Consider the following 26,665-nt stretch of genomic DNA (forward strand, 5'->3'; position numbering starts at 1 on the left):
CTCAGACTTGCATAATGCCCCACAAAAGGATTCTGCGAATTTGTTGATCAAATTAAAGATATGAAAAGTTGAACGGCATTCTATGAGCAAGATCAAGTGGTTTTCTTATGTTTTCATCTGGAATGGCACTCCTCTTCAAGGCAGCAAACATTTATTTTGAAAAGAATTGAGATCGTGGCTTTCAATGGACAAAGTAAAAAGGTATTGCCTCTTACAGAAACAAAATGTTCATAACTTTCCACAGCTGCACTGCTGAGGACAATTATTTTCTCATATTCAGGACTAGTAAACAAGTTTGAGTGTTTAATGGACTTCATGAGCAGCTGTAAGAAGTTACAGCATGATCCATCCAAGTCAATAGCTTCTTCTTTATGTCCAACATGAAATTTACTGCTATTTTCTTGAAGAGGCCGAATAAAGACCATTTAAACCTATGCAAAGCATCTTCCAAAATATTGTAATGGTTGATGTTAAATATGCTGACATCATCTTAATTTCTATCTTTAGCATTATTATGAAGAATGTTTTCCCAAAGCATGACAAAGTATCAGTGTACAGTCAATAAGATAGTTATCCTTCCTTAAATGCTGGCTTCTCCAATTACTTAGACAGCCCTATTCTTCTGGATTACATATACCTTATGCCCTGGCGATTCCGAATGAATCACTATCCACCATCTGCCTAGTGTCCACATGATACAGCAATAAAATGTAGGCAATTTTGCATCTAAAGCAAAAAAAATATCGCAGTTAAGCTGAATAGAGCTATTATAGCGGTAGGATGGCTAACCACCTAGGCTCTTGCACTGATTTCACAAAAATGTAATCCCAAAACCATGCTAAAATCCCGTAAGACCAAACCCGGATTGTCCAGCTCCCCTCCGTGTTACATCTACAACCATTTTACTGATTTGGAGGGCCATTTTATTTATCCTTTGAGGTGTTAAGTATTGCACCGAGCCATAGAAAAAAAAACAATATCAAAATTGTACCTTTCAAGAGTAGATAACCAATTTTAAAATGTTTCGTACAATGATTATTTAACAAAATTCCAGTGCGGCGGCCTCATTTGGCCCACATTTCTATTGCCGGAAGATGGTTTTCTATGTGGGGTTCCTTGATCCAATAACTCTAAGAACAGTACTGATTTTCCTCAGCAAACATGTTCAGCACTAAGTCAATAAGTGACATTATTGTATCTTTTGAAATGCTATTAAAAGCAGAGGATGAAAGAAAAGTTAGACAGTGTCTATTAAGAGCGATGACAGCAGGACAAAGTTCATAAACATCTTTAATTCTAGCACCCTCTAACAAATTACCTACATTGCTACCATCTAAATTTAAGAAGGGTCTTTGCATGTATCACTAGCATCTTACATTGAGAATTTTTTTTCCATAGTCCATATCTCATGCAAAATGTTATATCTGACCTTTGTTGGCACCTTTGGATCTTTAATACTCCACTGTAAACTGTCCATACAGTAATTACTCAATATGATATCAACTGCAGAGTTATCCAATATGGAAAAATTCACAGAGAAGTCACGTATCTGAAGTGCAAAAGTAACAGCATAATATGGGCAAAATCATGTAGCCCCAGACTGCCTTCTTGGGTAGTTGTGAATTCTTTATATTGACCTGTGGTCGTCTACAATTCATATACGAGAGAAAAAGATACTTTCTAATTTCATAAAACAGCTTGTGCTGGGCTGACATGAAACAGTCAAAAATAAAACAGAAATAAGGGGAGAACAGACATTTTAACTAATAGAACCTTCCCAATCATTGACAGCAGAAGGGATTTCCATATATCCAAAAAATAAATCCACTAAAGGAAAGTAGTTGTTTGTAAACATGTCCGCCAGTTGATCCAAATACAAAAAACACCTTAATATATTTTTCAATGTTATTATAATTTCCCCTAAGATTATGAGATAGGAGAGGTAGGAGAGGTATTGAATAATAAAGACTTACGGCGTGGCTTCATTAATTCTATACTCCCGGTATACCTATTTAAAGCAGCTTCCATATTCCTTCCTTCAAGTAACAAAAATGAGAAAGTCATTCACATACAGCTTAATTTTAGAACACCAGTGAGAAGAATCTAGTGGGTACCCACTGCTCCTAAGTCACTGCTGAAGGAGAAATACAGCCTTGGTGCCAGCAGGGGAGGCTCCAGGTCCCCATGATGAGATCAGCCACAAAGCATGTCGGAACAAACCAATGTCATCGCCAACATTCAGCAGATGACAGAATCTTCTTCTATGAGTCCAAATAAGTATGAACACAGGCTGGTAAAATGTGCCCCGGGGTCACAATTCTGAAAGGTTAACGAAGGAGAAAGACACACACATGTTTGAAAAAGACTACAATGCTATTCTTGCCCACGGCAAAGAACCTGGAGCAAACATCCCATGATTCCAGAAGGATGATCTTCAGATGCAACTGCTCTGCACTTCTGCCAGGAACTCCCAAGGGTCTTGGGTGGTGTAAGGTGAAAGTGCTTAAGCTATAGGGGTTGGAAGCCAAACTATCGGAAAGTGGGAAACAGAGTTGTGTTACATCCCTTTGAAGGGGTATGCTAAACCAATTCCTGGCCTACGGCTAGGCCATGCCATGAGTCTATGGAAAGTAGAACTTAATGCATCAGTGGAAGACCCAGCAAAAACCGAGTCCTATTGCCCTACAGTTGCACCATCTCCATAAGGTCCATGCCTGAATTTACTGTTCTCAAAGCCTAGACCTTACGGGAAAAGGCTGCATCATTTTCATTCACAGTCTGACAAAACACTTTCCATTGAGGTCACTAGTATGTATTCTCATTTTGGGTGAAAAACATTTGACTCCAGGGCCTAGATTAGGTCACTAACTAAAGCACATTTAAAACAGTGGAGCTAACAGGTCTGAAGTGAAAAGAGGACAGAGGTGTCCATTACTCAAGCAGAATCCTGTAAGAATTTTCATGTTGCACTGAATCCAAGGCAGAGTGAAAAATCTGAGCAACTGGCAAACAAAGCAAAATTGACTGCAGAGCCTGCAAAAAATAAAAATACTTAAATGAAAGAAACTTAACACTCTCGACAAAAACATGTTTTGGGAGCTCAATAGAAGCATTCCACAATGGAATGGCAGACAAATTGTATCACAGAGCTTCTGTTTTTGTGCAGAAAAAGACGGTTTACATTTTTCTGTAAATATGTCTTATGTGGTGCGTCTGAGTGTGTTCAACCTGCTGGGATTTTTCTACTACTCTAAATAGGAGACAATAATGGAGAACCCATGCATTCAGTGTTCAGCGCCTGGAATACCTTCACATACCATAGGCCTCAGCTGGTTAAAAAAAAAAATAGAGAAAAACTAACACTATCGGCAATTCCAAGATATTACAATCAAAAGCCTCATACATCTGCCTGTGAGTGTACCTAAAGAGACATACAATTGGTCAAAAGGCCGAAACACTTACCGAAGTTACATGGGGCTCCTGCTTAACTGAAACATGTTCTGGTGTCGTCCTGGCCGTCACATTATCTAGTCCGCCATCTTGTAGGTTAGCTTTTTCTATTTCTCCTTTTCGGACCTCATCCTTGCTAGAAAGAGAATGCTGGTTACTTCCGGGTTGGGTCTTATCATGTGGAGTAGGACCGGCGGGCATGGCAACCTTTGCACCACCCACTGCACCTTAAAAAGGGGGACGGATGAGCTTGTGTTTAGCAGCATATCACATGGACCATGGTGGATAAATGCTTGTGTGATCAAAAAACATTTTTTGCAGCACACTTACCAAAAGCAAAATGCCAACTCTTGGAACAAAGTGGAAAACTACAGCAAGCAAGAACAACTTACATATTTTATGTAGCAAAAAGAAATATTTCAAATTTAATAAACTTTAGAAAAATGAGGGGGTTGAAATCAAACAGCCCGTAAGACTGCAGGGCTTTAAGGTAGTGGACCACAACACGTCAAACAAAGAGCTAATACAGGTGAAATATATTATGAAACATTCTGTTAAAACATTTCCCCATAAATAATTTCGTAACAGTTCCTCCTATATATTGGAAAAATCAATTGCTCTTAACCCCTTCTGTGCTGCGCAAATTTTGCCCCGGTGCTGAACGTTCCATTGGGCCTATGGAACCATGACGGAACAGTTCCGTCATAAGCACAGGCCACCTTACGCTCATGACGGAACCGTTCCGTCATGAGCATGGAAGGGGTTAACTCAGAAATATTCAGTGATTTAACAGTCATAAAAACAACCATATAACAAGCCAGAAAATGTGCTGAATAAAAATAAGCAAAGGTTTTCATACCTTTTAGTACTGGAAAAATATAATCAAGGAATTATACAATAAAAAAGTAACTATTGCATCACGGTAATGGCAGAGTAACATCAGGGAGTACCCTGGAGATCCACTAAAGGTATTTGCCTATGTACTGTACAGGCCAAGATTACATGTTTGTTTGCTACAATCCAGCATGCTGATTCACATAAAACAATAGCGGTCCGCTTAACACTAGATGAACTGGTGCTATATTTTCTTAGTTGATGCTGACAAGAAAAATATGGAGCAATGAGAAATCAGGGTGCAGACCTTGTGGTGAAGTCGCTTCTAAACCACCCCACCGTAGACTCTGGCGTTTTTTCAAGGAGATGACTATTAGAGATCCAGTGAAGCGGTAGCTGCAGCGGACTGGTTCGATAAGATTCCTGAAATCATAAGAAACAAGGCAATAACTAAACCAGGAAAACAACTGCAATTTCAAACAAGCATTTGCAATGCAATAGGTCTCGCATTAGGAAAGTTTGAGCTATTGGTATTGTAAATGACAATTTTTTATTGATGTGTTGGTTTTGAAAATAGCAAAATTAATAGTTTTGTCATTTACAATGGCAATAGTTATAACTTTCGCAAATGTGACACCTATAGCATTTGTAATGCAATATGTGTTGTATTTACGTGACTTAGATGTGTTGATACTACAAATAACAATGGATTTTCATTTTTTTAAATAATTAATACTTAAATAAAAGTTATTGGAATTTATAATGGCAATAGCTTAAACTTTTGTAAATAACTTTTGTGAAGATTATGTTTAGTGTATTTTATTGTGAGGAGTGAAGGCAGCATCCTGGTGCGGGCTTGTGGCACCCACACAGATTCCCTTCTTGGAGACAGAAAATGTCTAGTCTCCAGAGTAATCTGCAAGCTATGGAAGAAGAGAGGACATTATACCAAGTGCTGTCAGAGTGGGATTGCTAGGAGGAGCCAGAGTGACGTATATAGTGATAATGAGGCCTCTGTATTTCAGGTTGGCGAACAGACAACCCAATAACAGTATAGAGATTGAGTGTAGAAAGGTTATTTGACTTGGGCGCTTGGTTGACTAATACAGTGGAACTTTCTTCAAAGAAAATGTTAAAATGTGATATTGAAGCCCACAGATATCTTGCCTCTTGGTTATGGTGGTGAACCCATCAAACATAAAGGTTGCTTTGATGCATCATTCGCATATGTGAAGAGGAGTATCAAGGTCAGGGTGTATGTGGCAGTAAAGGGTGACTGTTGAGCTGGCTGCACCAAACGTTGTTAGGCGTACTTCCAAATGCAAATGCACATCTCCACATACAACTAAATGAGTTGTGTGGCAAAATGGAAGATTTTGTAATTTAATTTTTACAAAGTATTGGAAGAAGGACTTAGTTGTATGCAAGGCTATGTACATAATAAAGTAATCCAGACACTTAACACCTTGCCTGCGGCGCCGATTCTCCCCCGGTGATGAACAATCCATTCGCGGGTGTGGTCATGACGGAACGGTTCCGTCATGAGCACAGCGCGACCGATGCCCATGACGGAACCGTTCTGTCATGAGCATCGAAGGGGTTAAAGACACTGAATGCCTCGCTCAGGTAGTTGTAACTACAAGTCTGGTGGTTTATAAGGCAAATGATAATCTGTCAGCTCCTTTTTATGCCATCTATCCCTATCCCACAATTCATGTTTATCAAAACATTATCCAACTTAATTTCATGTACCCACTACTTCTGATTGACGGAGCCTGTATTAATTTCACAGATTAACACATCGCACAGTCATCCACTTCGGCCACACATAAATCAACAGCTCCCTACCTAATCAGACTGTCAGTGTTTACATTCTTTATTCCAGGAACATACATAACTTTAAAATGTTGGCGTCTTTCGTGCAACACTCGATCGTCGGACTTTTACCCATAAATTTATGAAATTACCCAAATTCTCTGCTCGTTGGGGATTGTTCAGGTAATCTTTTGATGATCGGGTTGGACACTTTTATGCAAGTTCTTATCTGGAAGGTTTGCCTATTTGTGGCAACTTTGCATTCTGCCAGGTTCCCTGTTGGAATAACATTGGTACAACAGGTGAAGACTTTCTCTGCGTGTAGAAAGACCGCCAAGAAGGTCTATCAAGTGGTTGTTTCCGCTCCTGAAACTAATTTGTCCTTATAATAACCCCTAAAGAAATTTTGGGTTGAAACGCCGTTGATGCATTGTACATGGCATAAATCAGAGATCACATTATTGGTCTATTGTGTATATTGTGATTTGTTTACTATTCTCTGCCACTGTTTTTTGATTTTATATGTCTATGTCTTTTGAATGTAGTAATTGTGAGTGTAATTGTTTGAGCGCCCTTGTTTCCATCTGATTATATTAAATATTTTTTGAGCACTGATCTATGTAAGGTTTTTGTGACATTGTGACACATAAATCAACAGCTCCCTACCTACTCAGACGGTCAGTGGTTAAACTTTTTATTCCAGAAACATACACAACTTCAAAATCGTACTCTTGTAAAGAAAAATGAAAAAAAAGAATCCATTTTGAAATTCTAGTCAATACATTATCCAATATTTTCTTGTTGGGAATTTCTTTAAGGGGGCGATGATATCATCTTCACTCAAAACGGTCTTCCACACAGAAAATTTAAACAAATCCTTCTGCCCTACGAGAAACCAATGGCTTCCTTTTCTGTAATGGAAAACTTGGCTTCATTTTCTCTAACATCTCTGGAAGTGGAAGCTACAGTACAGGCCCCCTGAAAATGGACAGCCATCGTGTCCATTGTCACTAGCGTCAATTCCAAGGATGCAAAAACTATATTGTCACTGTATTGTTCCAATTATCACCAATCCCTTCTGTCACAGTTCTGTAGACTTATTCTGTTGTCCATGAAGCAAAATACCACATTATTATGTACAACGTTCTGGAAAATGCTGTTTACCAATATGGAAACCTAATCCACACCACCGAAATCCAAAAACTCCTCACCTGTATTCTCTAACAATACGTACCTACACCCCTTCATATCCAATTTAGCAGCTACCTATCCTTTTGCACCCAAGCATGATGCCCTCGCTTCACTCCTCTTCTTTCTTACCACTACAACTCAAAAAGCCTTCTCCTCCACGTCATCCCTCTTCATAACTTTGCCAGATGGACACCTGTCATGACTAACATCTCCAGTCAGCGGTGGTCTTTTAGCTAACAGCTTATTGCTCAATAGGTCTTATAGGCCAAGCCTTAGAACTGCAATATGAAACTACAAGTCACAGAACGCAAAGCTCCACAATCTAAAAATTCACGCACAGACGAAGTTGTGAACTATGACCCGAGCCCCAATGCTCAACTTACCTGCATCCTTCCTGGAAACCTGGCAGCTTCCCCAAAAGGCTTGACACGCCTGTCTCGACCAGCCCGAAGCGGCGATAGATGTCCTCTGTGCACTCGGCCGTACGGATTAAAGTCTTGTAATTGCGGAAAGACAATTCTCGGGTCTGCTGCAGAATCTGCGCCCGTTCTTCCCGCAGCCTCTCTGGCTCCCGACTCAGCCGCTCCACTCCGCAACCGCTAAGTTCAAGGAGATAGGCCGCGAAATCCGCCTGGTCCCGCCAGCTTTCCGGGAAGCTATCCCGGAAAATAGAAGCCAGTATGCTCTCATCTTCCACGTCCACCGCCGACATCTTGCAAGTGTCACAACTACGGTACTGAGGGAATCAGGAAGTGCAGTTTCAAAAAATGGGAGGTGCGGAAAGGAGCCGCCACCTTTAGCCTGCCAGGAAAGACTTGTCAACTAACAGTACAGCAATACTCACTTCCGTATACACACGGAACGGGGTAACGCAAGACGCCATCTTTAAAGTTCAACTGGAAACGCCTTCTTGGCTAAATTGACATTTTCATGCAAGCCGAGAAGCTTCTGTGAAGGCATAAAACTGATTTTGACCATTAATATCAACAGTATACCTCAGCATAAAAATGTGAATTCGCTTCCACAGAAATACATAATTTTATAATGTAGGATTTAAATGGTTTCTCATTTAAAATATCGAAACAGTAGCTACGTTTATATTAGTTCTTTTATGACCAATTTCTATAAAAATGCATCGCTATATCTCCTTACATTGGAGAAAACGCTAAATCTTACAGTTATCTACTACAAGTGCTGTCTTTCCTGCTTCCTATCAGAGTGCTGTAGGCGGCCTTCTTAGGCTTTACTGTTTCCGTCGCCGGTGGAAATACGTACGACATTGGGGGGGGACTTAGAGCTGGTCACACACGCGGACATCTGCTGCATAGGATTTTTACCAACCCAACGTTACCAAGTCGTTTAATCACCCGGTGCCTACCAAAAATTAATGTGTCCGTGTGTAATGCCGCCACCACCGCGGGGACGAGAGCAGCCTGAGACACCAGGTGAGTGGGGGAGAGGGGGGCTGTGTGTGGTAGTGGGGGGGTGTGCGTGGCTGTGTGTGTGCGTGAGCCTGTCCTGTGAGTGGTGGGGGTGCGTGGCTGTGTGTGTGCGCGTGAGCGTAAGCGGGGGGGGGTGCGTGTGTGGACGCGTGTGTCTATGTGTTCTCGGCTTCCTGGCAATCTGAGGCCGGGGATGTGCACGGCGCCGGCGTGCGCGCCCACGAGGTGCAATCGGAGCGCGTGTCCGAACCCGGTCTCAGATTCCCAGGAAACTGAAAACAATAGTTGGCGAGCTAGACCGCATGCGCAACTCTAGCTCGCCCTAAAAAGGGGAAAAACGGATTCTACATATCTTATCAAAGGACAATCTCAAATGTGAACATACTATCTGCCAGTAGAGAGGACCCTTGCAAAATAAGTTGTTACTGCATGCTGTCACAACACACAGTGCATGGCTAGGTTTAAATCGGTTCTAATCACAATGTGTGGGAAAGCTGTCCCCGTGCAGCTGAAACCAGAAGCTGCATCACTTCTAAAGCGAGGTGAAAGATGGCATTCTGTAATCTACACCTGCCCCACACAGTGGGTGCCTTACCATGGAGTTCCTTGACTTTTCACCATCAAGTCAGCTCAAGTTGTGTGGGATGAAAGAATATATCAATTTGCATGAGGGGCAGAAGGTATTGCATCAGTGAACATGGTTTTAAAGATCAACTGACCAAACTCTGTATCTAAAGAATTGTACAAAAAAATGCAAGAAGTGGGGAGCCCAAGTGGCTGTTATACAGGTTTACTGATAATTACATTAGATAAAAACAACACAAGCATGGGTTGGGTGGAGTTACCAGGTGCAACATTCAGATGGGAAGTCTGCTTGGTGTTGCATTATCCTGTTATGAAGTATTATAATGAATATCAGACACCTTGGAAGTCTGAACGCCAGAGGCACTGCCACCAGATTAAAAATCAGGGTAAATGCTGGTGTCTTTTCCTTATGCAGAGAAAAGTTCAAACTCTATATGGCATCCAAGAAGTACACAGTTTTTGGACTTTGAATCTGATGCCATGACACATATATACCCTTCTGACTTAATTTAACATCTCCATATACTCTGGGAATTGAACAAGGTGGACTCTGGGTCCTACCTAGAGCTATTAACAATTAATACTCACTTTCTCTTTTGACAAATTAAAGCTAAAAATTGTTCTTCCATGTTTCCTGTAACTAAGCACCATATTCAAAGAGCCCAGAGAAGCAAGTTGCATCAAAGGAGTTAACAACTTAATCAGAAGGTTGACATCTGATTAGCTTTTTGTGTGACCGAAGAAGATCCAGCCTTTATACAATTTTTATAGACCCCAAACATAAATGCCTGACAGCCCGCTTGCCACTTGCACTTTGACCCAAGACATGTTTACGCCAAGGCAACATGTTAGTCACCACAAGACGTTAATAGAACATATCGGACCACAGACGTGATTAAGGAGGCAAACTAAATATTGAGGTAATCCTATTAACACAATGACAGAACAGACACACCAGTGCCTTCTTTTATAACTGCCCTTCTTATTCACTATTTTCTCATTCACCAGCTCTCTCAACACTATAATAGATTAGGACGTGCTAAGAATGTACTAATGCTAAATGCTATGACATGACATGACAAAGTAAAGTACTAACTTTAGCATGATCTAAAATAAATGCACTTAAAAATTAAACACAAAGAAAACTTTAACAGTAGAAACATGCTACAAATACAGCTTCACCAGTGTAAACACACATACAACACGCAAATAGTTGTAAAGGTAAAGAGTTGACTTTTGCTGTGAATCCACCAGTTGGGCCTGAACACATCAGATAAAATATGTATAGATGTTTTTGTTTTCTTACATTTTTTCACATATGCATGCTTGAGAAAGCCCATGGTGCAATTTGCTAAAGAATGAAATATGTTGACAACATAAATGCTAATTAAATCGAATTCTTACTGGATTGAAAATATAGAGTAGTACAAAAGAAAGGACCAACTGAAGAGCAAAGGATATGTTTCTCTCTTTTGTAATATCTGGCTTGATGTAAAAAGAGAAATAATATTTAAGTAATGAAGGTGTCTTCTCCCAATCAAACTCGTAGGATATGCAGATTAAAACCAATACTACCAAAGCAAGTACACAACCACTTCTACAATCTGAATGCACTTACCATGTGATACAAAAATGAAAAGCATTCATGTATTAACTTAAATGCCTCCACATCCTGGGTAATGCATAAAAGAGGGGCCTTCTCAACGCAGAAGGAAACAGGGTACCCTGCTTTCAAATAGTTGAATATCCAAAAACAGATTTGCTAGCCAGGGATCAAACTCTGTAATTCTTTGATGTGAGTGGACCTTGAAAGCTGGTACTGGACATGCTTAAGTCTCAGAACCAGTTACACAAATCACTTTGACAAGTTCAGTAACTGAGTGAAGAAGGAGGAAGTAGAGCAAAATTCCTGTTCACTTAGAAAAAGAGGTCCTTTTTGAGAATTTGTTCCATCCTTCTCCTGAATTCGGAGGAAGCCCGGCCCTTCACACATTCACAGTTCGTACTTTGAGTATCTCTTGTGTGAGACCATTCGTAGCACATCCAATTAAGACAAACGCCACATCAATTAGTGGCGAAATGGAATCTATCTAGTGGTCTTTCATGTTTGAGACTGTGGGTCCATGGACAACAACCAGTCTGATACGCAGGCTCACAATCTTGACTTTGGTGAAATAGACTGAAAGCTAGCCCAAGTGGATGAAAACATCACAGTGGCAATGTCAGAATAAACCAAGACTATATTGCCAGGCTCTCAGTTGATTATATTCCTCTTCATAGACGGGCATGTTCGGGCTAGACTGTTCATTCAAGGACACGAGCCAAGGCTGATTTGTATATTGTTGCTCCAAGTCTACAGAGGCACAGCGAGCAGAAAAATTATGGACTGAAATAAGATGCACAGTAATGACCAGTGGCTGTGATCAATGCAAGCATTCCACCTTCTGCTTTGCTTTTCTCAGTGGGATGTCTGTCCCAGACATGGATTGTCTATTTGCTGGGCCACAGGAGTCAAAAGCACCACACTTATGAAGCCCAATTCCGCTAAAACTGGTCTGGGGCTTCTTCTGTCCCCATTCAAAGGAGAGACGTGGCATGGCAGTTCGGACATAAATGTTCCTTTTTGAGCAAAAGCAAGAAAGCATACGTGGTCTGGGGCAGCATAGGTAGTACTAAAAGAAATATTTTTTTTAAAAAAACAAAGGACTGGAATGTGGCCCAGAGTAATTGCTAGACTAATTTCACCACTGAATCAAACACATTTATTTATCTTGTTATATAGGTTTGCATTTAGTTACTAATAACCGTAACTTATACTATCAGTCCTTGTTACATTCGTTCATAACTGGAATCAACAATGCTCAATCAGTAATATGGCTAAACAATGACATTTAGAAAATGTAGGTTGGCCATATGGTTGCAGCAATGGTGGGAGAGATAGTCTGGTCGCTGGGTTATGGGCTGTGGATGCATGGAATAGGAGCACTAATCAATGTACAACTCGGCATTGGTATCCCCTGGGGCGCTCTGTTCATCTCAATGCCCTTTAGGCTGCATTTCTGAAAGATTAGGAATACTCAGAAAGAGGGACAAAGAAGAAAAGTAAGAATATAAAAATAAATACACATTTACCCCCCTTGTCTAAGTCCTCAAAAGCTCAGCCTGCCCCTTCCCAAGGATCAGCCCCATCATACCATGCACTCATGGAGCCATGGTAATATTCATGCAATGCCTCTGAGGCATCCCACAGAATACTGGATTGCTTGGCCATGCAGATAAATTTGCACGGATAGTAAGGGATGTAATGGTAACTGCAAGACACAGTTCCAGACTACACAAAGAAGAATGATGATAACGTTGAGAAGAGTCCTGTTCTCGAGCACAGTACAATGCTAGTGCTGGGTTGTTATTGCTTATATTTGCCTGACTGTGAGGTTACACAAGGCACATATAAACTAAATAAACGGGAGGTACAAAGAGTTAAAGTGTAATTGCTTAAGCTTTTTAAGCAAAATAGTTATTATGGATACTTTTTCGCAAACAAATTTCACACCCCTTCAGATTCTTTTTAACAGCCATCTTTATGGCAGCTGTACATAAGCGATCACACTCCTTAGCAAGTTTCATATACTGTCTTGAACCAGTATGAGTTTCAGCTGATGTATAATAATTCTGTCTGAAACAATTGAAAGATTCACCTGACAGACAGACATGTTTCTACGGAAGGAAGCTTGGAGCAATGTATTGCATTCAGTAGAAAAAATAGGTCATAGCCGAGGCTGGGTCAGAGCAAAATCTGGGTGGCTTGAGGAAACTAGAAGCAATGCCCTGAAAGACTGTAGAGCAGTGTGACAAGGCATCATGTGTGCCAGGCACATATTTCATTTGTACTAAACAGGTGCACATTTTGTACCTCCCAGTCACCTCGAAAAACTATTACCAAATACAAATTATGTTAATATGCTGCTGTAGCAGTGGAGTCAAGTAACATTTCTGATTATAGGCAATGTTAATAAGGAGCCTGCGGGCACCTCACTGGCTCCCCGTCAAGAAGAGAATCACCATCAAGCTTCTAACCCGCGCAGCCCTCCACAACACCGGTCCTGCCTACATGAACCACTGCCTCTCATTCCAAGCACCCCAAAGATCCTTCCACTCAGCCCAGCTCTCTTTTGCGATGGTGCAGCGAACAGGAGGCCACTCCTTCTCCTTCCTCACGGCCAAGGCATGAAACACTCTCCCTCTCCACCTCCGCCAGACATCAACACTCTCCAAGTTCCTGAAGCACCTCAAGACCTGGCTCTTCAATGAATCACCGAGAACATCCAGGAGCTGCGCGGATCCTGAAGGACCTCAAGACCTGGATCTTCGAAATCGCAGAGTGAACGGCCAGCAGCTGCACCCCCCCCCCCCCCCCATTCCCTCCTCCTGCGCCTTGAAACCCTTTCGGGTGAGTAGTTGCGCTTAACAAACCCTTGATTGAAGGAAATATTCTGTTACTATTGGTTTGCAGTGCTGTGGATTCATCCTACTGTACGCTCCTGCCATCTAGTGTTGGGCCTGGACATTAGCAAGTTGTTCGAAGTCGTCTTCAGGAATGAAATGTCTTGTATCACCACACTGAACCTCAGAATACAGAACTCCTCCTCCTCAAACTGTCATTCTACCCACCACCGATCCCAACGGGTGAGAGCTGAAAGTGGAGCAAGCTAAGGTGACAGTTATGGCATACGGGTGCATTGTGCAAGTGAAAACATCATTTGGAGCACTGACTGGAGGTGGGAGGGCACATGCCAATTAACAGCAATACTAGCAACTAACCGATAGTTAAAGGGTAACATTATCCAGTTGTATCATGTCCTGCTGTAGATCGCATGCTCTAAAATCAAAGTAAACAGCGGCTAGCGATCCAATAAGGCAGACGATTAGCGGAGGTGTGTGATAAAGGCGGTCACTTGAACTCGGACCAGAGAAGCCCGGTGTGGCTTGGAGCACCTACCTTTTCCTCCAGCGGGTCCCTGCCAGCTGTCTCCCCCCGCCGCCGCAGCCCCTGACATCGCGCTGCGGCAGCCGTGCGGGGGAGACTACAATCCCCAGCCTGCCTTGCGGCAGGAAGCCGCGGGATCTCACTTCCGCGCCAGGAGGCGCTACTAAGCCCCTCAACAGTCCCATGTCGCGGGAGCGCGCGGGAGCGCCGGGCTAAGCCCGGGCAAAGGGCGGGCCCTCTGTGGCCCTCAGAGGACCCGAGGAGGACGGGACGGGCCACCCCACTTGGCCCCATCAATGGATGAGGTATAGAGACGCTTTACCCTTTTCTTGTGCGTTGTGATTTGTTTAGTGACGTATTGGGGCCCTTTTTGCAACCTAACTACTATGTCTGTCTGGGAAGAACTGAATGCCTTGTGTGGCACAAACCATGCCCCTGATATTTCTACTTCCCCTACAGTGGACAGAGATACGGATCTCATAAATTGCACTTCCCAGGCCCCTGAAACAATTCTACCTCTATCTGATACACCTTTTCGGGAACCATTCAGCAAAAGGCACAATGAAGTTACCCTACCAAATGCCGCCCGATTGTGTTGTAGCCCCTCTTTTTCCTCTGTCAACCCAAGCGTATCAACGCCACTTAAGACAGTGATCAGATCAAATGACTCTGTTTCCCCCTTCCAATCGACCCTACTGGCTCATATTGAGCGACTGTTGAATACGGCTTTATCACCTTTGCTCTCAAAAATTCAGGATCTGGGAAATAGGTTGTCTGATGTTGAACAAATAGTACAAAGGATTTTACCATCACCTGTAAACACTGTTATTCCCACTCGTCCTACCCTCTCTACTAACCTTGTGAACCCCAAGTCCATCGAACACAGGAAAGAACGTACAATTGATCCTTCTCTCAGCACACCCATCCTAAGTGGCAGTAAAGTTACTCCTAAGCCCACTCGCCCCCCTCTTAAAGCCCTTAGGCTCCCTCAAGAAAGAAGACACCGAATGAATCTACCCCCTGAAGCCGCCCCCTATGTGACTGTTCTCTCCGGGGTCCCTGAACTCAGTCAGGACAAACATGAAACAACCCAGGATTTGCTGAACAAAGCCATTTTTTGGCTCAATAACAACAGACCGCTGCCACCCGACCTAGATGGCGGAATCCTGAGCGTCAGGAGGGTGGGATGGCTAGGGATGTCGCAAAAAGACATTCCGGGAGACCTGATACTAATCAAATTCAAACACAGGAACATTGTCCCATTTTTAAGATTTTCCCAGCCCAAAATTGGAGATGGCCCTATTTCTATTTGGGACTTGTTTGATTTTTACCCTGGCCCCAGAGCTTTGAACTATAACACTTGGTGATAGGGGACTCTGTTTACCATGCGTCTTTTTTATTTTGCACTAGATTGGTCTTAGTTTGCTTTTCTCAACATTGTAATGAACTGTTGATTTTTTATATACATGTATGTCTTTCTTTTTGCTGCTTTTATGGTTTTAAACTCAAAAACCGAAATAAAGCTTATTTGATTTGATTTGATTTGATTAAGGCCAAGTAGCAGCTTTCCTTAGGTCTGATAGATGTTTGTTACCTAAGAAAGCCAATGGATCCCCTTTCGTTGTGGTGGAGTTTGCCCTTGGCACCAAATGAAAGGTACTTTTGTATAGCAGATCTAAATACATTTGACCACACACCTGGCTAAAGCAGACTTTTAAACGGGGCTTCCTGAGTGAAGATTAGCAAACCCACAAAGTTGTTCGCTTTACGGATAACCTTTTTCTGTCAATGCAAAAGTGACCGAGTTCAGAAAGAAGCTCGGTAAATATATTGTTTGGTTCACTTGATAAAGGGGAATCCAATTTGGGAAGAAAACTAGGATTAGCCCTGAAGACTACTCTATGCCATTGCACTTGAATGAAAGGTTATTCACAGTTAGAGACTGCAACTCACTGACTTTTCATAGGAAAAGTATTACCACCAGAAAAATCATTTTCCCAGGAAGGTATTTCATAGCACAAGAATGATGTGGGTCAAAAGGAGACCCCCATGAGCCACGCTAGTACCATATTAAGGTTCCAAGCAGGCACCAGCAGTGTTCTTGCAGAGACTACTCTTTTTAAACACTCCAGGAATGCCTTGATGATTGGAATATTAAAGAGGGAAGTGTGTTGCCTGTTTTTCATGTGAGCAGAGACTGCTGATCAATATACTGATATGATGTGTATGTTAAACCTGCTCTTTGAAAGTGTATCCGATAACAAATGATATCTTTCATCAAAGCCTTTAGAGGCTCTGAATTCTTGCTGAAGCAATACCGGGCAAAGCATTTCCACTTCGGTGCATAAAATGTACAAGCAGGGGGCTCGCGAGCCTCTCGATGGATCAGCATACACTCCTCAGACGGCCTTAGAGGCCCGCGCTCTATTACGTCAGGTGCAAATCTCAAGGTTTGTTTCCTTGAGATCTGCACCCCTCAGCTGGCCCTCATGTTGTACCGTGCAGCAGGCCTGACAGTTTTAGAAATGCTGAAAACCAGAGCTACCTTGCCAAGCTGGAATAATCAGAACGAGAGTCCTAGATATCTGTCCGAGTTTCCTCAATACATATGAAAGCAGACGAAGAGGAGGAGAGAAATAAGCAAATACCCCTGAGCAATAGTGCATTGCCCATGACAACTGTGGTGGAGAGCACCTGAATGCTAAGCTTGAACATTTTGAGACTTTTCTCAATCTTTGGAAGTACTGGTCAAGTACCTGGGGATTTATCCCCCAGTGTACTTGTTATTGCGTTCCCCTTAATAGGTCGACAGGGTACATTTCACCCCCGTTAGAGGCTTTGCAAGGAGCCGTCTCGGACTGACCCAATGCCAGATCTTTTGTGCTAGGGATGACAGTTGAGGTGAGTGAGTTGCCTCTGGTTTCTGAATCTAAGATATGGCAGTCAAGTTGTCAGTCTTAGCACCATTTATACAGCTGCCAGTTTGAGGAGAGGAGTTGATAACTTACTTGATCTTGTGTCCAGGTATCTTCAATAGTTGTATTGTACATTTGCGCTCCCCATCCTGTGAGTGCCAAGTCTGTGGCGATGGTTACCTGTAGCTGAGGGTCCAGAAATTGTCTGCCCAGTGACACATTTTCGTTGTACCACCCTGCTCGACAGTACTGAACTCAGGGCTTCACTAACACCAGATCTTTCCATCAATGTGCTGCCTGTGATCATTGCCCAGACACATCCTCCTGTTGGCAGTGCGTCTGCACTCATGCATGTGGTACTGTGGATATGCATAAGGATATCATCCCCAACAGGTTCATTATTGTTCTTACAGTTTAGGGACGGGTCTGAAAAGAGGAATCAGCCTTTGTCACTACGCTTGGGTAAGCTTTGTTTCTGGAACAGAGTTTAATACTGTTCTTCAGAATGCCTGAACTTGTTGTAGATGTCCTCCACATACTGAAACCCAAGCTCTTTGGGCAACTTTATACTCAGCTCTGCGCTGTTGGTACTTACAACTTTTCATTCGGGCCTTATGTAGGTCTGCCGATGCTCTTCTACAAAATGGGTCAAACCATTTTGCCTCTCAGTTATCAGAACTACTTGGTTTCATAAGTAGTTTACAGACTGTGAGCCCCAGTTGGGCCATTTGATTAGCCACAGAACGCTGGTCACCTAAGAGAGAAGGAATATGCTACTTACCAGTATGCATCTGTTCTTGGCATGCAGGGCTGCTGACATTATCTTGTGCATAGATCGCCGCCTAGTGTTGGGTCCAGATGATTGCACTTGTTGTCTTGGAAGAGTCTTCGAAGTATCACGATAGGTGACTCCTCCCCTGGACTACAGTGCGCATGGGCATCCTCTCCATCCTCAGATTGTTTTTCGCCATTGTGGCAGAGATGGAGATAGTAAAGTAAGAGATGGCCATGCCAGAGAGAATGCTGCAGCTGCTACAGCACCGTGGAGGAGGGCGGGCGATATGAATGTCAGCAGCCCTACATGCCAAGAACAAATGCATACTGGTAAGTAGCATATTCCGTTCGAGACTTGTGGGCTGCTGTATTCATATCTTGTGCATAGACTGTATAGCAGTATCTCCTCTAGCAGTGGCTACCTGTGCCAGCTGCAGCAGTTTGAAAAAGAGTTTTGAGGACAGCCTGGCCTACAGCAGCTTTCTCTTTTGTTTGCACATCTACACAGTAGTGTTTTGTGAAAGTGTGTATGGTGGTCCATGTGGCTGCCTTACATATATCTTCAAGAGGAATATTGGATGCCCCCATTTTCCTAGTGGAGTGTGCTCTTGGGGGGACGGTTAAAATTAGTTTTGCCTTTTGATAGCACATCTGAATGCATTTAACTATCCATCTGGCTATTCCTGATTTTGAAATTGGATTCCCCTTGTGTTGTGGTGCAAAGGCAACAAACAGTTGTTTTGTTTTCCTAAAGGATTTAGTTCTGTCCACATAGTAAAGTAGAGCTCTCTTTACGTCTAGTGTGTGCAGGGCTCTCTCAGCTACTGACTGTGGATTTTGATTTTGAAAGAACACTGGCAGTTCTATTGATTGGTTGATATGGAAATTGGATACAACCTTAGGCATGAATTTAGGGTTTGTTCTAAGAACCACCCTGTTGGCATGTACCTGCATGAAAGGTTCTTGAATTGTTAGCGCTTGTAATTCACTCACTCTTCTGAGTGAGGTGATGGCCACCAAGAATGCAACTTTCCACGTTAGGAATTGTAATTCGCATGAATGTAAAGGTTAGAAAGGAGGGACCGTGAGTCTGGTAAGCACTATATTGAAATTCCAGACTGGGGAAGGGGGGTACCTAGGAAGAATCACCCTTTTTAAACCCTCCATGAAGGCTTTTATTGCTGGTATTCTAAACCGTGAAAGGTGTTGCCTGTTTTGAAGGTATGCTGCTATGGCAGCGAGGTGTAGCCATATTGAAGAGTATGCTAGGTTGCATATTTGAAGATGCAGCAGGTAAAATATAATGTTTTGTATTGAAGCATCTAAGGGGTTGATTTGGTTATTGGTTCAGTAAATAACAAATCTTTTCCACTTAGCTCAATAGCACGCGCGTGTGGTTGGTCTTCTTGCCTCCCTAATGATATTCATGCAATAGGGGGGCAAGCTAAGGTATCCAAACTCTAAGACCTCAGGAGCCAGATAGCTAGGTTCATTTGATTGGGATCTGGGTGTCTGATTTCTCCATGGTTCTGAGTTAGAAGATGAGGTACAAGGTGCAGTCTTTGATGGGAAACTACTGAGAGTTCCAGGAACGTCGTGTACCATGGTTGTCTCGCCCATGTGGGAGCAACTAGCATTAGTGTGAGGGAGTGTTGCCGCAGTTTGTGTGCCAACAGCGGGATCAGTGGTGCTGGGGGAAAAGCGTACGCAAATCTGCCTGACCAGTTCATCCATATTGCATTTCCCTGTGACAATGGATGTGGGAACCTGGCGGCAAAGTATTGGCATTTCGAGTTTTCTTTGTGGCGAACAGGTCTATTTCTGGGCGACCCCACTCCTCGAAGAATGGCTGAAGGACCTGGGGGTGAATCTCCCATTCGTGTAATTGCTGGCTGTGCCTACTGAGCAGGTCGGCAACTAGATTGTCCTTCCCTGGAAGGTGTTCTGCTAGGAGAAAAATGTTTTTTGGGATCGCCCACTTCCAGATGCTTTGTGCCAGATGGGTCAGCTGTGGAGAGTGCGTTCCTCCCTGTTTCTGGATATAGTACATCACGGTCATGTTGTCCGTCCGGATCAACACAGTCTTGCTGCACAAGTATTTCTGAAATGCTTTAAGGGCTAGGAATATCGCTAGCAACTCTAGATGGTTGATATGCAGCCTTTTCTATTTGTTTGTCCAGAGCCCCTGTACTGTGTATTGAAGGAGATGGGCTCCCCAGCCTGTTAGTGATGCGTCCGCTGTTAGTACTAGTTGTGGAACCGGCTCTTGGAACAGTCGCCCCTTGGAAAGGTTTTGTGGGTTCCACCACTGCAGAGAGTTGTGGGTGCGACTGTCTATCAACACTAGGTCTTTTAGTTGTCCTTGAGCCTGGTTCCATTGTCGTGCTAGGCATTCCTGCAATGGGCGCATCTGAAGTCTGGCATGGGGGACAATGAATATGCAGGAGGTCATCATGCCTATGAGTTGCATTAAGACTTGAGCTGGCAAAGAGTGTTATGGCAGGAATTTGCGAATGAGTGTCTGCATACTGGCTATCCTTGCTGAGTTTGGGTATGCCTTCGCCACTGAGGTGTTCATGGTGGCTCCCAGGTACTGCTGTATGTGGGACGGTTGCAGATGTGATTTTGTGTACTTGATTGCGAATGCTAAGCTGTGTAGCAGCTAGATTGTCTGAGACGTGTGTGCTGCACATTGTTGGTACGATTTTTCTTGTATTAGCCAATCGTCCAGGTAAGGGTACACATGGACGTGCTGCCTCCTTAGATGTGCTGCCACGGTCGCTAAGCATTTTGTAAACACTCTTGGAGCCGTGGTAACCCCGAAGGGCAAAACCTTGAATTGGTAGTGTTGACCTTCTATTGTGAACCTGAGGTATTTTCTGTGGGCTGGATGGATGGGTATGTGGAAATATGCATCTTTGAGGTCCAGTGTTGCTAGGAAATCCCCATGTTGTAGCAACGGGAGCACTTGTTGTAATGTTATCATATGAAAGTGCTCCGACAGTATGTATTGATTTAGGGGTCTGAGGTCCAATATTGGTCTGAGAGAGCCGTCCTTCTTGGGAATAAGGAAATATAGGGAGTATACTCCTGTCCCTTGCTGTTGGAAAGAGACTTGCTCTATGCCCCCCCCCTTTTCTAGCATGCAGCTCACCTCTTGTTGTAACAGGGTGATGAGGTCTCTGGACATTGGATGATGTCTGGGTGGTATGTTTGGTGGTGTAGAGGTCAGTTCTAGGCAGTAGCTGGATAATTTCTCTCACCCACCTGTCTGGGGTAATTGCGTTCCAGACAGGTAGGAACTGTTGGAGTCTGCCTCCGACTGGTGTTAAGTGGTCTGGAGGTAGTGTGATAGAGTCACTGTTTTGAGGCAGTGGAGGCTCTGGTGTTATTGCCTCCACGTCCCCTTCCCTTGGTATTGTTACCTCTGTAGCCTCCTCTGGTTGTGTTTTTGGTAAAGGAACTTTGTGTGTTACCTTTATAGGAGGCCGTTGTTTGTGAGGTATGTCCTCGTGTGTTCGTCCTGTACGAGGAGCGACGAAAGGAGCCCCTATGTTGCTGAAATTGCAATGCCCCCATTGATTTTGCCGTCTCTGTGTCCTTTTTCATTTTATCTAAAATGGTGTCGACAGCAGGGCCAAATAGAAAATCCTGATTAACAGGTTGATTAAGGATAGTGGACTGCACCTCATTTTTAAAGCCAGAAATACGCAGCCATGCAAGTCTGCGGAGTAGAATGCTAGTGTTGATTGACCTAGCTGCAGTGTCTGCTGCGTCAAGCGCGCATTTGATGGAGGAGTTTGTTATGAATTTTCCTTCCTGTATGAGATCTTGGGCTTGTGCTTTGAAAGGCTCAGGTAGGTGTTGCATTAGGGTCTCTAGCTGGTCGTAATGCGCCCTGTCGCAACGAGCCAGTAGGGCTTGTGTATTAGCGATCCTCCACGAGTTGGAGGCTTGTGCTGCTACTCTTTTCCCTGATGCCGCTAGTATTTTTGACTCCTTGTCTGGGGGAGGTGCCTCCCCAGTGGTTTGGGAGTTGGCTCTTTTACGTTCGTTGGCCACTACCAGGGAATCAAGTGGTAACTGTCCTTTGATGTAAGTAGGATCTGTAGGAGCTGCCCAATACTTTTTTTTTATTCTGGGGTTGATTAGCCGTGCCCTGGCTGTATCCTTAAATATGTCAGGTGCATATTTTAGAACTCCCTTTAACAATGGAAGTGTTTTGACACTTTTTTTCTGATGTAGGGAAGGTGTCAAACAAGAAATCATCCTCAACAGGGTCGTTATGCATATCCACGTTGCGGAACTGTGCTGCCCGGTCTATGAGTTGATTAAAAACTACGGTGTCATCAGTAGGTGACGGCTTAGTAAGATAAGAGGACATATCAGGGATGGGTGTTGCAAGGGTCAGTTGGCTCTTCCCATGGTTCCTCTTGAGGTTCAGGGTCCTGTGGGAAGTCCTATTGAGGCTGTGGCTCATCCTCTGTGTTACCTTCATCGTCCCCGTGAAGAGAAGGAGAATAAGGAGGGTATGAATTAAAAGGAGTAGGCATGATAGGTTGAAAAGGAATGAAGGGTCTAGAACACGACTTTCCAAACTGTGTGGCGCGACACATTACTGTGTCGCGCCCCACATGTAGGTGTGTCGCGCGATGCGATGATCTGACGTCTGCCGGCAGGGGCTCTTAGAAGAACAACAAAGCCCTATTAACACGCACAAGGTCTTTAAAGACCTGTTAAGTGCTCGGGTGCGGCTGTGAGCGGTCCCGGGATGCAACACACGACAGGGGACTGATTAAACAGAACAATTATTTTGAGATGCTGTTAATGAAGAAGAGTTGCCACTGAATGTTAAAGCAGGTTTAAACGCGCTGGTGTGCAGCCCAGCATGCCCACTGACTGATGGGCACGACTACACCTTTCCTTGCATAACTCAGCTTTCCAAATAATAAAAATAAGAAGTCTCGTCAACAAACATATACAAAATCAGTAGAAGGTGTCATGCAAAGATGATGCCATGTAAAAAAAATAGACACACATTTTGACTTCCCTTTCTGTTTACACCAGTCAGCATCACTGGCAACTGAAGAGTGTGAAGAGTGTGTTTGGCTTAAAATGTACCACAATCTGCAAAATCATTGGCATTGTTCATAAAAAGACAGAACCAAAAAAATGCATTGATGGGGGATGAAACACAAGACAATAGAGTTTTTAAAATATGGATATTTTTTGTTGCGCACTGAACTGGTGCTTCCCATGCACCACCACGCCTGTTACTAACATTCCACCCTCACAGGTCCTGCGTTGTAAAATGACTTGGGTGTTAATTGATATTAATGACATATGAGCAGAATGTTTATTGTGGAGGCATTCTATGACAACAGCGTTTGGAAAGGGAATCATGTTATACAACTTTCAACATTTCTCCTACAATTTCATACAAGAAAGGGAGACACTCATTTCTTCATTTAGGCTGTACTGCTTGCTGATGAATTTCACTCCCGTTTAAGCACGTGCTTCTCTAACCTGAAGGGTCTGGTTTAGAGTTCAGGGGACGGGTTACTGCGTCAAAAACATAACTGATATCAGGGGCAAAATCCCCATTGGGCTCAAAGGGCTTCAGCTCCCCCCCCCCCCCATACTAGTGTGTGGCAGCCCGGGCTGAGACAGCATCATGGGCACACACTAAGCATGGGCGAATTTTGCGGATCTCGCGTTCGCGGATTTTGCGGATTTGCGAACTCGCAATCCGCAAAATCCGCAAAGTCTCGCGAATTTGCGGATTTTTTCTTTTTTTTAATGTTCGCACGGGTTTCTGCAAGTTCGCGAGGGTTTTGTACAATTTCGCAAATTGCGAAATTGTACAAAACGAGTGCGAACTTGCAGCAACCCGTGCGAATACAATAATATGAAGAGAAAGAAGCTCCTGGTCACAGGAACAGCACGGGGATTGCGCTCATGAAAGTCAAGGATGCAAAGGCCTCTACAGCATCACAGCTGACTTTCCACGGTAGATTTGGGAAGAGGCACACCTGTCCAGCCTCGAAGACGCTCATGATTGTTTTTGGGCTAATGAATGAGTCACTGAATTTGAGCATCAACTAGTTCGAGCGCCCATGTGTGTGTTACTATGCAATCGCCCCGAAGGGCGCAGGGGTCCCTTGAATGAGCTGTCCATCATAGTGGGTGAATGGCGGGAAGACGGTGCAAACCGCGAGTGTGTGCGCGGGGCCAAACGTGCGGGGCTTCCATGCGAGTTCACATGCCTCTTGTGTGCATAAAAGGTCAGAGAAAGATCAGTTCAGCCTGGCCTGTTGTAACTATTTTAGGATGGCGCCGGCAAGCTGCCAGCGCCATCCTAAAATAGTTACTAAGTTAGCTTCAACAGGAAGCTCTAATAGATAAAATCGAGCACCTGCTTTATTTTATCTATTAGAGCTTCCTGTTGAAGCTAACTTAGTAACTATTTTAGGATGGCGCTGGCAGCTTGCCGGCGCCATCCAAAATAGTTACAACAGGCCAGGCTGCAAGTTGTGAACTTTTGCCCCCGGAAAAATCCGCCGCTCGCGGATTTGCGGATTTTCGGTAAATTCGCGGGAGTTCGCGGATTGCAAATTTACCGAAAATCCGCAAAATCCGCGAGCGGAACGGATTTTCCGCCCATGCTTAGCACACACACAGCCGCACCTGAGTACCTCACTGGTCTTTAAAAGACCATTTGCTTGTAAATGAGGCTTTGTTGTTTTTTTACCCCTTCTTAAAGCCCCTGCAACTCCACTCTACATACTGCTGGAAGAATTAGCTCTCCCCCGAAAATTTTTCTTAGCCCCCCTGCGAAATTTGGCCTCTGACTGATATCCCGTCGGCCACATTACCAGAGCATTATATCCAATGGTGCTTGTAATACGGTGGATGGAATATCTTTTACGTTTGTGTAGGAGTTTTCCCGCCGTTCGCCCAACAACAGTTTTCTATTTATCACAGATGGGATTTATGGAGAGGCAAAGGGTGGTAAGGTTTCCTCGCTTTACCACATATCAGGGAGGAAAAGGAAAGTTCTGCCCCTTGTCTATTATTGTGTAAGGGACAAGAGAATGTACGTCAAAGGCATCACGACATCATGATGTAAAAGGCAAGCTCCTATACGTCTGACTACAGCAGGTTCTGCTAGTGTGTGGCTCACTTGTTAAGACCTCATTCAAGATCCCATATTTACAAAGGTACCTGGATGTGAAGAATCAATCGAGCAAAAGGTTGGCCAAAGGCCCTGCCTCCATCCATATGTCGTGTCAGTAGGAGTGATTTGAGTCCCTACTTGAGCACAAGTGGTATGTACCCCTATTTGAAGCTAAAGGCGTACAACACCGCTTTCTTAGCATATTTTACCTGCTATTGTAGTTTCTTTTTGACAGGTGCAAATATTTTCTTAGCCTCCTGGATTACCAATGTAAAATCTGGTTACATGGAAATGTTCAGATCTTGAGGCGTCAGTGCTCCATTTTCTCTGGTCATATGCAGGGTGACATCTTGATCTCTTTAATTCAGGCGGCAGTCCGCAAGTATTGGTAGACGCTTTACCTTGGCACAGGAGTTTGTGCTAACATTCTGTGGACTTTTTCAGTAATGAAAATAACGGAGAAATTCCTTCCAAACAAGTCCAGTGGGAGAATTTCAACACGTTTCAACCTCCCACATATTGGTAGACTCTGGCAGCCCTGAAATGGGAATATATTTCACCTGGAGCATAACGACCATAGGGAATATAGTAATCAGAGTGCTAGGGTGTGGGTGTGTGTGTGGGGGGGGTGCGTGTGTATTTGTGGGGGGGTTGTGTGTGCGTGTGGGGTGGGTGTGTGTGTGTGGGGTGGTGTGTGTGGGGTGGTGTGTGGGGCTCGCTCGCTGCGCTTCCTCGCGTTACCGTGTCCCTGAAATTTTTTTCACAAAAAAGTGTGTCACCAACATGAAAAGTTTAGAAAGCTGTGGTCTAGAAGGAGAAGTCCCAAAGTCCTTTTTCTTAAGTGGAATAGGGGACTGAGGTTCAAAGTCCAAAGGACTCTTTTTCCTATGCAGGATGGTAACGTTACCCGTCTCTGGGTTGATATAAATTTTTGCTTGGTCGTCAGAGGGATCTGGGTGGAAGAGTTCTTCCTCAACAGTCCTAGGTTGAGTGTTCGCTTTTGGTTCAGCAGCCAATTTTTTCGGCTCTGGGCCTTTTTTCGGGTCGACCGTGACTTTCGGGTCGACGCGTTTTTTGTGTTCCGTAGGGTTCTTAGGAGGAGTGTCTTCGTACGAGTCGATGTTCCTGTTCGGATCGACTGGAGTCAGCTTTTTTGGATGAGTGTCCTTTCCAGAGTCGATTGTCTTTTTTGGATCGACTGGTGTTTTCGGAGCCGGTGTCTTCGGGCCGATAGGTCGTTCTGTCTTCGACGCGGGCTTAGGTACGGCGCCTTTTGCCGGTTCGACGGATTTTGGTGCCGAAGGCTTCTTTGGGTCAGCGACCTTCTTTGGTTCGGCGCCCTTTGGTTGTGTGGCCTTGTTCGGTTCAACAACCACTTTCGGCTCGACAAGTTTGGGCTGCACGGCCTTCTTGGGGTCGACAGTCTTTTTTTGGCTCGACGCTCTTTGGCTGTGCGGCCGTTTTCGGATCGATGCCCTTCGGGTCGACGACCTTC

The 26,665-nt window shown here is 43.9% G+C and overlaps 1 protein-coding gene across 10 annotated transcripts in view; it reads right to left on the reverse strand.

The window, feature by feature from the left end:
* The window catches only part of USP19 (ubiquitin specific peptidase 19), a 471,392-nt gene that overhangs the window by 266,126 nt on the left and 178,601 nt on the right, over positions 1-26,665 (reverse strand). For 7 of the 10 annotated variants that reach the window (XM_086939352.1, XM_086939351.1, XM_086939350.1 and 4 more), the window contains 2 exons: positions 4,592-4,707; positions 3,463-3,677 (listed from right to left, as the gene is read on the reverse strand). In XM_086939352.1, the coding sequence (XP_086795478.1) occupies positions 3,463-3,677; positions 4,592-4,707 (331 nt within the window). The remainder of the gene's footprint in view (positions 1-3,462; positions 3,678-4,591; positions 4,708-26,665) is intronic. The other 3 variants (XM_086939349.1, XM_086939348.1, XM_086939345.1) reach the window with 1 other exon arrangement.

Source organism: Lissotriton vulgaris, chromosome 9 (genome assembly GCF_964263255.1).
Source record: "Lissotriton vulgaris chromosome 9, aLisVul1.2, whole genome shotgun sequence".
Taxonomy (NCBI): domain Eukaryota; kingdom Metazoa; phylum Chordata; class Amphibia; order Caudata; family Salamandridae; genus Lissotriton; species Lissotriton vulgaris.